General features: G+C 41.3%; 1 protein-coding gene across 1 annotated transcript in view; it reads right to left on the bottom strand.

Moving 5' to 3' along the window:
• slc4a7 (solute carrier family 4 member 7) overlaps nucleotides 1-14,579 on the bottom strand; it is a 66,234-nt gene that overhangs the window by 40,695 nt on the left and 10,960 nt on the right. The window contains exons 2-6 of the mRNA XM_083678250.1: nucleotides 4,860-4,941; nucleotides 2,121-2,264; nucleotides 1,668-1,806; nucleotides 1,374-1,534; nucleotides 528-716 (exon numbers count right to left, since the gene is read on the bottom strand). Of these exons, the coding sequence (XP_083534376.1) occupies nucleotides 528-716; nucleotides 1,374-1,534; nucleotides 1,668-1,806; nucleotides 2,121-2,264; nucleotides 4,860-4,941 (715 nt within the window). The remainder of the gene's footprint in view (nucleotides 1-527; nucleotides 717-1,373; nucleotides 1,535-1,667; nucleotides 1,807-2,120; nucleotides 2,265-4,859; nucleotides 4,942-14,579) is intronic.

The raw sequence follows: 14,579 nt of genomic DNA, 5'->3' as shown, positions 1-14,579 counted from the left end.
CAAGGGGAAGCTATCACAATTACCAAATTGAAGACAGATTGATAAGTTATAACATAACTCATTCAGTTGGCTTTCATTGGTTGGCTAAAACAGCAACTTGCAAAGAGGTAGCTTTTCAACTTCATATTGGTAGACTTCCCCCTCATTCCAGAACAATACACTGCAAACTCAAATCCTATAAAAACGAGCAATATCTCAGTGCTCCGTCATCAACAACAAAACACAAATAGGCAAATCACACACTAGCACAAGGACATGCACCAAACAGTGTGGCCCATCATCTTGTCGTCGTCACTCAAGTTACCTCTGTCAACTGTACCCGCATCTGTACAGACCCAACCCACTTCCGAAAAACATCTGTCAAAAGATGTCCAAACTCCAACAAACTGGGTGTCAACGTAGACATTCTTAAATAGAGAGGAAAGGAACCCTCTACAGTACACCCTTCCTCCCCCCCCAAAAAATAATAAAGAGAAATAAAGCCAGGGAGAGAAAACAGAGGAGTGTGGTGACAAGGTGGGCCTCACCGTTTCGCTCCAGCAAGTGTGGGTCAGAGTGTTTCTTGCCTATGTCAGCAAAGGAGCGCACCAGCGGGATGCGGTTGCTGAGCTTCTTCTCGTTCTGGTGGTGGTGCCTCTTCAACATGGCCTCCCTCACCTTCGCTCTCACACTCTCCTCCAGCTGCCCCGACGCCACCATGCTGTCTATCACCATGTCTGTGTAGGTGTGTGAGAGTGTGGAGGGTGGGAACACAAAGGATGGAGGTTAAAGGAAAAGTTCATATTGTACTTTGAGTAAGAGAGCAGGAAAGATCATAGCTGACCCTTCCCATCCTGGTCACAACCTCTTCCAGAGACATCCATCCGGCAACAGGTTCCGGTCAATCAAGACTAAAACCTCGCACCACCTGAACAGTTTCTTCCCCATGGCAGTGGGGCTCACAAACAAGCCCCCTGCCTCTCACTGACTCTGCACTGACAGTGTAATTTATAATTATTTAAAATTATTCTAGCCTCACACAGCCTACAAGATGTATTGTTCTGCTGCTCTTTTTTGGAAATGTGTTATTGCTATTTTGTTAATATTTTGCTATTTTGTAAATTTCTTATATTTGCTATTTGTTTTTTTTTATGTCCATGCACCAACCTCACCAAGTCAATGTCCTGTATGTGCAAATATACCTGGCCAAATAAAATAATTCTGATTCTGATTAAACTAACCCTCCTCCATATGCACAAAACATGGGTTAAAAAATAAATAAACGACACAGGACATTCTCTTATTCAGGGGTTCCATCACCATTGGATCATTGATATTAAAGTGGATCAAGATGAACGCACACCTGATGTCAGCAGAGAGGCAAATACACCCACCTGCAATCTCCTCAATGGAGTTAGCTCTCATGTCCAGCATGACTGTGCCGTTGAGGATGCAGCTGCGCAGCTCGAACAGGCTGTGTAAGGACAGCGTGGCCACGTAGGGCTTACTCCAGCGCTCACCACCATCCTCCACGTCCTCCTCAAACTTCAGCCATCTGCGCACACATGCACACGAGCGCGCACACAGACACACACACACACACACACACACAATAAAAAAAATAAGCTGTTGATGTGGTCTAAGTATGAAACAAGTGAGGGATTTGAAGTGAGGGGAGGGTCCCATGCCTGGCTGTTTCCTTCCATTCGTAGACATGTCCTTCCCTGAAGGAGAGCTCGTCCAGCTCTGTGAAGAGGTCATGGGGAATGTGCTCTTCATCGTCATCCTCCGTGCCCAAGATGAACTGCACCCTCTGGGAAGGGGTGTCTGTTGGGGCAGGGGTAGATGAAGATGATTAGGTGGCATGGCATATTAGATATCGTCCTGGAAAAACCTTGTAGCTCAATTTTGACAGATTTAGATTTTATTTATTGTTTTTACATAAATCGATAGTCATCTCCCTCCATGTCCTGTGAAGGGTTTGTGACTCTCAGACCAAGAAAAGTCAAAACATCTTGTGAAATCCCAAGATGTAAGATGTAAGATGACTTCATTAGGCCTATTCTAATTTCCAGAAAAGTTGGACTTTTTGAAGATAACAGGTTTTTCCAGGGCACCAACGATATGCAGCGCAGTCTTACCGCATGTGGGAGACTCTCGCCCGTCCTCCCGGTCCGAACCGCGGTCTCTCCTCTTCCGATGGTGTTTGTGGCCACGGTGGCGATGCCTGCGTTTGCTCTGTCTATCCAGGGGAATGTGGACCCCTACGTAGACCGCCCTGTGACCTAGGGGGCAACGAAGAAGGAACCGAGGGTCAGAGGTCACGCACTGAGACAGTTTATGTGGAAGTGGGCTGGGCGATACATTGTGTATTCCTTGGTATTGTTGTACAGATGTGATATGTATGTTGCCGCATTTCAGCACTCTATAATATTTCTTACCCTAAAGCATTTCATTACATGGTATCCTGTATATTGTGTAAATGGCCATTAAAATGTTGATTTGATTTGATTATTGACACCCTCTCTAATGAGTATCTTTGTTGTTATAGGGTATCTGATTTGCATAGGAATCAAATACAGTACACAGTGTGTGGATTAGGCTGTCACTACCAACACTGCAAACTAAACAACGCAAACTAAACACATTTCCAGCCACTTTCTTTGCTGCATCACTTAAATTCATTGTTGGAAACACAATTCTGGATGTAAAATACATTTTATTTATAACAACAAACGTCAATGAACAAGTTTATTCATTCATAAAAATCCATATATGTCTATAATTGCTCTGGAAAAACCCAATTACACAGATTTTAGGAATATGAAGCTGACGCACATCTTTGGTGCTCTATCGGTGCATTATCAGAGGAATATGTGCCGATACAGATATTTCTGTAAAAGGCCAATATCGGCCGATAATATCGGTGCTCCAATATATCTGTTGGGCTCTAAAAAAATAAATAGAATACAAACAATATGAACTAACCGTAGACCCCCAAAATGCATGCCAAGGAAACCCACTCAACCAAATACCGGCACACATCCACTAGTGGACACAGATCAGTTTGTGTCGCCAACCAGTCAGTTGATACAATCTGCTGCTATACAATCTTTCAAATGAATGTCAGCCTTCTTCTTTAAAGAGAGATGAGACTCTGCATATTACCCTATTGCAAAGAGCTTATTGCAATGTTTGTATTATACTACTAGAAAGTGGTGTGGATTTCTACCCCATTTTTTGATGAACCATCAGCCTTATTCAACAGTTACAATCCCCCAGCTGTAAAATGTACACAGAACCACAATAGTCCACTTACACAACGCAGCAAGTCAGTTAAATATGGAGGGTTAGGCCTATGTTAACATAATGAATGTCCAATGTGAAATCGGTTTACTGTTTAAGCTTCTTAGGATCATGTTAGACATAAGGGCCCATTCTAAAATCATACTATTTCTATGAATTCAAAAGGATAAGGGTTTTCATTCATTTGATCTTGTGTGGAATAAGAGAAGTATACAATTGCAAACATAAAAGGGGTGCTAAATGCCTAGGTTATGTATCCATTTGCACACAACATTACACAATTCCTTACATTGATTACAAAATCCTACACCAGGCTATCTATCCAAATAAGTTGCTTAAAAGCACACATTTTTCAACTGGTCACCAGAGTCTGTGGTTTAAGTCACCCATTAAAACTCACCTCACTTCCCTTCTACACTTGCAGTTCTCAGAGTACCAAACCATGTCTCCAACTCTCAAAGTTCCACAAGTTTCGCCTGAACTACTGTAGGTAAATAGGCCTTTTTTCTGCGCCCCGAGTACTTGGAACGACCTTCAAAATTTACTAAAATTAGATTCTCGTGTCACTTGGTCAGTTTAAGTCCTTGATAAAGGATCTGTCATCCAAAGAATGTGAAATGTTTTAAATGATTATATGGTGTAAATTAACTTTGGAATTAATTAATTTGATTGTGTTTGTAATTTGAATGCACATTTATAATCTGTTTCATGTTTGTAAGCAGGGCTCATCTGAAAGAGAGACCTTGGTCTCAGTAGGACCTACCCTACCTAAAATAAGGTTTTAATAATAATCATTAAAACAAATAAACAGGACCTGAAGCATGCTGGTGTAAGGACGGGGGTTGAGAAAGGAGCTAAGAGAGAAACATGGAGCCTCTGTCGGCGAACCACACAAGCTGTGTGTGTGTGTGTGTGTGTGGTTGGGGGGGGGGGGGGGGGGGGGGGGGTGGCAGCTCTATTTAATTAGTCAAGTCTGGAGCGACAACCTAATCCACACTAATACCATTAGAGCTGGAGCAGGAAGGGATGGGGAGCAGCAGCTAAAACATTCCCACAAGCTTCTCTACCATATTCACATTTTAAACAGTTGTTGAAGTTCACAAAGCCTTGTCCCTCCAGCACATCTAATGACTGAGTGCATAGGCCTACATAGGCCTACATGTTAGTCTATGTGGTAGTATGTGTGCGTGTGCGTCCAATCTGAATCACAAACTCTCTACAAACTCTGTCAGTTCATTTTCCCTCTCTTGCCCCCAACTTCAGTGCTCAATGGAATGTGTGATGTCATGCATACTTCTATCTCCAGACGATTCCAGAGTGAGGTGACAAACGTGACTCTGGATTTTTCCAGGATATCGGACGAGTGAGAGAAAGTGTGTGTGTGTGTGTAATACAGTACTGTTTTGAATTTGCAAATCACCCATGCCCTGTGGCCATGTGTACAAAACGACCGCTGAAGATGGGCTTACATGATACTTTGTGTGTGTATATTACACAGATAGGACGGGCCTAACTCAATAATTTCTGTGTGTGTGTGTGTGTGTGTGTATATATATACACACACACAGACTTACTTTCTAGCTCCTCTTTCTCAAAGTTGGTGTGGATAGTAGAGCTGGTCTTTCCCAGGTCAACCACCGCCTCATCATCGTTCCCCTGAAAGAAGACATCACAATGAGTGGAAATAGACTCAAACAACAGAGAGAGAATAATGGGGAGTCTAAATGGTGAGATGGAGATGGGTTAGAAATAGCACATTTTACTACAGGGACAGAAAAAGTACAACATAGGCTACATGTAGAGGATAGGAACTGAAGGTGACAGAATAGTCAAGAGGCACTTTGGAAAATGTATGCAGCTGCTACTAGTCAACACAATGGTTGTGCCCACAAGGGCTGTTGGCTGACTGATCCACAACTAGGAATGACTTTGACTACATCTACAGACTGAGTGAGCATGGCCTTGCTATTGAGAGCAGCCACCATAGGCTGCCAAACAAGGTGGAAACTGAGCTGCACTTCTTAAACTCCTGCCAAATGTATAACCATATAAAGAAACACATGCAGTGCCCTGCATAATAAATGGGACAGTGAAGCATTGTTTCTTCTTTTGGTTCTACACTCCAAAAGTTTAGATTTGAAATCAAACAATTACTAGGTTAGAGTATAGATTGTCAGCTTGCATGTAAGGGTATGTGTGTACAAGTTGGTTTCACCATTCAGAGATTGCAACACTTTTAATGCATAGTTAAGGTATTTCAGTGTACCAAAAGTAATGACACAGAATCATATAATGTCCAAATTAAGCACTCTTCTTTAGTATTTGGTCAAAATCCTTTGCATGACCCCCATCAGATGCTGGGTGTCTTCTCTGGTGATGCTCTGCCAGTTGTTGTTTGTTTTGAGATCTTTTTTTCCTAAAATCTTTTCATCAGGAAATTAAATTCATGTTCAATTGGATTTAAATCTGAAGATTGACTTGGCCAGTCAATAACTTTCCACTTTTTGGCCCTGAAAAACTCCCTAGTTGCCATGTCAGTATGTTTTGGATCATTGTCTTATGATGTATGATGAAGCGCCACAGTATGATGAAGCGCCATTCAATGAATTTGGAGGCATTTTGCTTGTACTTGAGCAGACAAGAAGTTTCTGTACACTTCAGAATACATTCTGCTGCTGCTGTCAGCAGTAACAACACCAATTAAGACAAGTTAGCCAGTTCTAGTGGCAGCTATACATGCCCAAACCATAACATCCCCTCCAGCATGTTTCACAGATGAGGTGGTATGCTGTAAATCTTGGGCATTCAATATTCTCAAAATATTCCTCTTGGAATCACTCATTTTGGGGGTTTTCTTAATTATGGCATTTTTTGGTCAATAATGTAAAAATCTTCCTTGGCCTACCAGCCCATTTGCGATTGCTGAGTGCTTTTTTTATTTAATTTTTTTAATGACGTTCCAAACTGTTGATTTTGGCAAGTCTTTGTAAACATATGTTTCTCATGACAAAAAGAGAGTGAGAGGGAGAATTGGGGGATTAAAAGAACTGACTTCTGGGCCTTCCTAACACACTTAGGGCCCCTCCTAACACACTTAGTCCTTGCATTCTGACCAAATCCATCTCCAAAATACAACATGTAGGGCAATGATGGATTATTCTTCTGTTTAAAGACAGGTGGCACACCTGGGCCAGCCGTGGGCCCTAGCACTTGAACTGTCCAAAGAAATTAGGATGTCTGTGACAATTTATTTCCCTTGCAAACAGGAATCAAACAAAATCACGATCACTCAACATAAAAATACTGAGCTATTGAAAGAGAGATACTAGACTATATAACTGTAAGCAGAAGTAGACTATCACTAAGGAGAACTACAAAGAGAGGGATGTCCATCCAGTACTGAAAAAACCATGGGCAGCTGGATAGCACCTGCAGTCCTGAGGTAAATATTTGTGTTGGGCATGGGCCAGCACTGAGTCCACACAGCACTACAGGACACAGGGTTAAACCAACTCTCCCCCTCTCAAACACACACACCAAAAAATATTGTTCCCTCTTAAATCGGTCTCAACAATTTGTTTCCCCTCTTTTTGTCTTTGCTTTCTTACCAGGGACAAACACTCAATCACCACCATGAACTCACTACACTCACATAGTCACCCTATTTCAGGGCACCAAGTAATTATTCATATGATGTCCAAATTAAGCAGTATTTTGGAATTTTTCTTAATTATGGTGAGCATTCTTTGGTCATTCACTGTAGAATTATTCCTTGGCCTACCAGGCTGTTTGCGATTGCTGAGCTCACCAGTGCTTTTTATTTTTCGTCTTTTGAATGATGTTCCAAACTGTTGATTTTAGGCAGGTTTAGGCTAAGTTTCTGATGGTTTTTATGATATTACATAATGGCTTCATCGACGTCTCTTTGGTCCTCATGTTGACAGACATCAATAGCAGACTCCAAAGGCAAATGCAAAGCCTTGAATCAATACTAGACATTGACAGCTCTCTTATGCCTGCACAAATTATGTGACAGAACACACTTGACTCACCAGAAACACCTGTCAAGCCAATTGCCCCAATAGTTTTGGATAACCAATACGTTGAACTTTGAGTGTCAAAAAAAAAAAAAAAAATGCTTCACTGTCCCTTTACTTACGCAGGGCACTGTATGACAAGGGAGCAAGTTTGGCAGATATGATTATGTGAGTATCTCAGAGATGCCATTTTATCAGTTCATTTAGGCTACTAACCATGAACCAACTTTTTTTTATAGAAAGGGCATACAAAACTAAATAGAAATGGTCTAGACAGCAGTGAAGGATAATCATTCTAAAATGCTCATCAACAGAACAGTAAATTAGGCTCTTTCTTCTCACCTTGTTGGGAAAGCCTGTGGAAAGTCATGGCAGAAACTGTCATCTATGAGACAGTGCAAACATTCCTGTACGCAAAAGCAGCAAGTCTGCGAAGCAGGGCTCACTTGAAGCAGCGTAGTTTTGTGCTTAAAGTCTATTTCCCTCTGCGAGAGCATTGCAGAAGCGTAGATGCAGAGAAATAAGCAAATGATATTTATTCAATGTAAATTCACAAATAATCTTAATCATCCTAAAACTAAGTAGGAAAATTTCAAAAACCACCCTCAAATCAAATCAAATCGTATGTCACGTACATCACATACAGCCGTAATTGACATAGTGAAATGCATTGGGATCATTGAAAAGTTCAGTATCGCATTTTAGGCTTGAATTAAAAAAAGAAAGTGTTGCCAGTGTAGCCAACATTATTTTCAGATAGCTTCCCTTTATGAAATCTAGCCTATTTTGTCTTCAGATCAACGTTTGCACTCTTGGTGCAGCACCCTGAAAACTGTACCAGAACTATGACGATCTTGTTTCGGTGGTGGTGTAGTTTCGGTGTTAGACTACAAACATTTTACCTTAAGTAGACCAGGCATGCGCATTTCAAAGAATTCCAGTACTTGTCTGAAATTATTTTAAGGAGGGACTCAATTGGCTGTTTTCGCCTTGATTTTCCTCCTCCTCATTTAAAAAAATGCAACTGAGAACAAGATGTGTTCCTTGGAGGTGTGGTTTAATGTATCACGGTCTGTTCTTGGACTGACTCAATTTAAACTGCATGAAAATGCTAGGTTCATGTCCAAAGTTAAAATGTTTACACTTTTTAGTTCATTTGGGGGCTATAATTGATGTACTACTACCGATGCTACCATTTTTCAACAGTAAAGGTTGTTTTTTCGCTATAGTTCCTCTTTAAGTACTCATAATACTAAAGTAATTTAAATGGTCATTATTTGTCAAATTGTTTATTTATTGGAAATAAGTCAGATTGCCATTTAATATCTATGAATAATTTTGTAAACCCATTTTTGGGGGAAATCTCCATTGGAGCCCATACATTTTTGTCATTACTCTCCATCAGCTCCCTTGCTGATAAAATATAATGTTTTGTGGGAGTTTTCCTATACATAGGTTATCTGTGAGAAGAGCTGGCCTCCGTACAAATCTACAAATGTCTCTCAAATTAAAAACCCTAGCATTGCTTTTTACCTAATTGGAATTAGATTAGAAAATATTTTCTGGTCTAAGAACTTAGAAAAAAGCTAAAGTTTACCAGCACACTGGGCATTCTATGAATCCATGGAGACAAGCTTTTTACCAAGACACTTTCCATTAGGCTCTCTATAATTTATCTACATTCTCTGAACCTCAGTTTTATGGTTAATCAGTGTCTTTATCTCTGGAATGTATTTATTATGAATGTATTTCTGAATGCAATTAGAGTGTCCACCCTGAGATTGGAAGATTGGGGGTTCTATCCCTGGCCAGGTTACGATTTGCTAAAAGTACCTAAAAGAGCCTACAGAGTTCTGGAAGAAGGTTGTGTTGACAGATGACACAAAGATGAACATGTACCAGAGTGATGGCAAGTCTAAAGCTGCTTTGTCTACATCAACACTGTAGGAGCTGCTCTGTCACTGTTGGCCATTGTTCTACTGACCACAGATGGGGGGGTCGTTGCCATCCACTGTCTTGCATATTCATGTGCTGATTTCTGACTGACCTAAAAAGTTCAGATTGCCAGGTATACCACATGACACACAACACTTGTGACCCCTCTGAAGGGGGTCAAGTTCTTATCCATCCCAAGAAAACAAAATGCTCCCACCCGATCCGTGGAATTGCTAGCTTCATGGAATTGTGTAGCTGGTTAACATTGAGTGTTTTGGTGGGCAGTCACATGGATTGGCAATGCAGAGGATGCAGGTATCGCATTAAAGTGAGGAGTTGTCCTTGTCCTATTGGCCAACTTCAGATGGCATATGGTACTGCAGTGACCCACGTTAAAGTGGCAGTAGGCAGGATCGCAGAAATGCGCCCCCTAGGTGCAGCTACACTCCTTATTGAAACCTGAAACCAACCAACACAATACCTTACTAGTGACTCACCAAGGATTGCTCGCTGCATTATTGCAGATAAAATGCAGCTTCTGGACTGAACATCTCTGCAACACTTTGGCTATCTGGTCAGGCTGAGCCACTGTTTTTCTGCATGGGATTTTTATGGGATAGAGATGGTCTCAGGTGATTATCTTCTGCCAGCCAATGTCAATGCCGACTCACTACAGACATGCCAGGGTTATTTGTCAATATTTGAATGATCAAAACTTGCCTACTGTGGGGCTGTGCTGTGTCCTCCACGAGCAGCAGACGGGAGAGCTGCTGCTATGGAATGAAATGCATAGCATGCTAACATGAGCACACATCCTGATCTAACTGCTGGCATTAATTTGACAGAGAGAGAAGTGTGTGTGTGTGTGCACGCGCGTGGGGTAGTGTGCAAGAGAGGGCAGTGTGTATGTGTGTGTGAGAGAGAGAGAGAGAGAGAGAGAGGAGAGAAGACAACTAGCCTACGTGTTTTCATGTGTCATGTGAATATCGTAATAATCCCTCTTATTTTGTGTTAATTTAGAGGACACTGTGTCTCTCTCCCTTGTTCTGTATCTTGGAACTGTTGTTTATTCACATTCAATTGTTAAGGCAGCTTTATTTGTGAGCAGGTGCCAAAAGTGTGCCATCATTTGCAGAGGTATCATGATACTTGGCCTGGTATCGTATTGTGGGTAAAATGTTGGTATCATGCCAACACTACATGCAACAACTTTCTCTCACTCACACACTCACAAAATCTTCATCAGAATAAATAAACGGGCATGCAAACACCATCAAAATCGTTACATTCTGCAACGGACCCCATTTAATACAGATAAAGCAAACCAAGACACGTACAAATGCCAGTCAGTTACTCAAAACTGCTTCTTTCTTGTTCTCACTGGATCCCTTGCTCTCTGTCCTTAAAAGGAAGTGAGAATCAGCTGAGCAAAAACAGATAAAAACAGAACAAGAACCAACTGTAAAATCTGCATTGCATCACACAAGCAAGACCTAGCCTACAAAGTCATAGGCCTAGCCTACACAATGTAAAATCAAAATGACAGTGTAAAAATGGTACGCCTACTTTCAAGGACAGAATTGTGGAAAGAGTAACCCCGGATATAGGCAGAACACTACAAAAGCAACTCTTTCTGTTTCAAGCTACTGCCACCCCCTTCTTTTGTTTATCTTCCTTTAGATAAAGGTCGCCCCCAGAGTCGTTGTTGCCACCATCCTCCTCCCTCTCTCTCTCTCCCAGAGGTAAACAGACTTACCGTCTGCAGCACATGCTCCCCTTCTCTCCTCTCCATAACGGGGAAGGAATCACTACCAAGCTACTTCTGTCATCTCTGCCCTCCCTGAGCGGGTGGAAGGGTTTGCCTTTCCACAGTACTTGTGTGCTTTGTAAAATCTTCACCAGATGGGAATTAGCAATATATTTCCAAAGGCTATATCGACAGTATCTATAAGTGAGAACAGAGGTGGAGAAAGAGAAAGGGGGAAGGAGAGGGAGGGATGGAAAGGAGCATGGGGAAAAAAAGGGAACCAGACGGATGTAGTCTAGTAACCGGCTGCTCACAGCAGCCAATCAAACCAGAGTCTATGATATTATAATGCCCCCACAACCAATCTCGTGTTCTCTTTCTAACACACACTCACACGTCTTCCAGAGGGAGCGATAAAGGCGGGGGTTGATCATTAAAGAGGCAGATAAAAGGAGAAGGGCCAGAGAGATGGAGTTTCTCCAGGGCTAGTCTCTAAACAGGTTATTTATTCAGTTCTCAGCAACATGTATATATACACTCACCGAACACTTTATTAGGAACACTATACTAATACTGGGTAGGGCCTCCCTTGCTCTCAAAACAGCCTCAATTCTTCATGGCATTGATTCCACAAGATGTTGGAAACATTCCTTTGAGATTCTGGTCCATGATGACATGATAGCATCACACAATTCCTACAGATTTTTCAGGTGCACTTTCAAGCTGTGAATCTCCCGTTCCACCACATCCCAAAGGTGTTCTATTGGATTCAGATCCGGTGACTGGGAAGGCCACTGAAGAACACTGAACTCATTGTCATGTTCATGAAACCAGTTTGAGACAACTTTTGCTTTGCAACATGGTGCATTATCATGCTGGAAGTAGCCATTAGAAGATGGGTAAATTGTGGCCATGAAGGGATGCACATGGTCAGCAACAATACTCAAATAGGGTGTGGCACTCAACCGCTGATTGATTGCTATTAACGGGCCCAAAGTGTGCCAAAAAAACATTCCCCACACCATTACACCACCTCCACCATGAGAAGGTGTACAGGTGTTCCTAATAATGTTCTCAGTGAGTCTGTAAACTCTAAACAGCCCAATAATGGTCTGAGAAACTCCAAAGCTCCCTCAATGTAGCGATTATATGTCTCCAGATGTCTTCTGTAGTTCTGACTGCAAACATGTAACTGGTATCCTTGGGATGTTTAACCAATCAGTCGCAATCAAGGAATGACATTCCTTAAAAGTCATATTTAATTTACGGACACAACTTTGGTCCAGAAAAAGTCCTTTCTAAAATGGATTACCCTGAAATAAACATGTTGTTACTGCCAGTGGTGTTCTAGGGGAGTGGACTCACAGAAACAACAGCTAATGTCTGACACTACAAGTCCATTTTTAGGGGTTATTTTATTATTATGGAGGATTTTGTTGTTTGGAACTTCTAACTGAATTTCAGAGGTGACAGATTTCAAACAAACGTACCAATCAGATATCACAAGCGAGCACGTACCGTTTTGAAATTAAATCCTTCATTGATGGTACCCCATGAAGGCAGCATACCTCCTGGGTTACTGACTCAAGGAGACTGTCGGACATCTCTTTTGCTAACTTCTAGCTAACTAGCTAGCTTCCATAAACAACTATAGGACGATAATGGAAAGCAACAGCGTGGGGTAGGAGGAGGGGCTTGGCTTTGGGGGAGAAACTTCCTCAGGCTCAACAGAAGTTCGGCTACAGAGTGCCGAATCAGATCCAATCGCATTGAATAATTTTTTGGGGTCTCACCCGCCGAATGCCCGTATAAGTCTATACAGGCGTTGTGTCTGAGATGCAGCGGCTGTGACAGCAGACAATAGAGTATCCTGTGTTTACAGATGCACCGCATCATTAATCAAGCAGAGTGAGATTGTAGATTGGGACTTGAAGCCGACCAAGCATGGTTTTTGACATACTCTTCTTAAACAAATAGCCAAGCACATACCAAAAAGATCACCTTCCTAGAAGTCCCCTGTCAAGGACTGGACAGGTTTCAAAAGTTCATCAACCCCAGACTGTCATCAGAGGGGTAGACAAGGTTGGGAACAGTGACAACATTACCTGTTTTACTAATGTTGTGAGCACTCTATTTCTGTCCAGGATAGCTGCCTCATGAAGCAAGAAGCCTATGCTTTATGATATCGGTCATATGAATGTATGCACCACACAGGAACAAGCACATAAATGTAGCAAGAGAAAAATTAGAGTTCACACTCATTCAAACAAATATGTGCCTGTGTGACCACAGAAAGAGATTTGAGTTTACGCTCATTCAAAAAAAAAAACTGCTTTCGGAAAGTATTCAGACCCCTTCACATTTTCCACATTTTGTTGTGTTATAGACTCACTTTAAAATTGATTAAATTAAAAGAATTTGCCATCAATTCACACACAATAGCCCAGAATGACAAAGCGAAAACAGGTTTTTAAAAATTTCAGTAAATGTATTAAAATTGAAATACCTCATGTACATTACTATTCAGACCCTTTGCTATGGCACTCTTAAAATTGGCTAAAATGCAAAAATGTCATCAACAAATCACTCAATAAGTTGAATTGAGTCCATCTTAATGCAAGGATAATAGTTAATGTAATTTTGGAATTAATATCTTTGTTTTTATAGGATCTCCAAACGCAAACCAGTTTAGACTCCAGGTTTTGTAATCTGACAACCCTCCTCTTTCTATTTTTTGCTATGATATATCGAAGATAGGTTTTTAGGAAACATTTAAAACAACACTGCGTTTCCTATAGCCTTGTTTTAACTGCAAAGTTGAATGTTCAGTAATGTAAATTAACAAAAGTGTTGTTAAAACGTTTCTTTCAATGTAAAATCATGTGGTGTAGGTATTGTTTTAATGTTTTAACATCAAATTGAACATGTTCAGCATATTTTAATGAATACCGAGATAATACCATCCGGTATTTTACTGCATATGAACAAGCTGAATCTAGTGGTCTATTCAATTAACAGCAGCAATCAAGGTAGTATTCAGTCATGCTTTGCAGCTAATGTTGAATTACATTTTGAAAAGCTGTTTTTACCGGCATAGGAATAGCCTATACATTGCCAGCTCTGCACTTATGTCTGAATTCCGTGATTCCGTCCGCATTATTTATATCAAGGTCCCTACCATTGTTGTCTGGTTTGAATTGAAAATGTTGCCATACTGGGGCAGTTGGCTTTTCTTTTTTCTCTTTTTTACACCAAAATAACCCTCCCCCCTCACGTCAGTGCAATTTGATCCCACCATGCTAGCTCGAGAAGCACAGTCAGTGTGTGTTTGTTTACCTAGCTTCACCTTGTTCTCTCTCTCTCTGGCTCAAAATGTTCCACAGTATAACTGATCAAACCTCACGTATTCGCCTCACGTTTAGTTCATAAATGTCAGCTCCTGCACTGCTTGGGTGTAACGGCAAAAATAACAGTATGGACGGTGTGGCCGGAATTATACCGGTGTAAGCTTGTACACCATATGCTCCCAGTAATACCTTCCACCCGCCCAACCATAACACTTACTTGATCATTCA

This window comes from Argentina silus (genome assembly GCF_951799395.1).
Source record: "Argentina silus genome assembly, chromosome: 10".
NCBI classification, from domain to species: Eukaryota; Metazoa; Chordata; class Actinopteri; order Argentiniformes; family Argentinidae; genus Argentina; species Argentina silus.
This window is presented reverse-complemented; position numbering and strand designations above follow the sequence as displayed.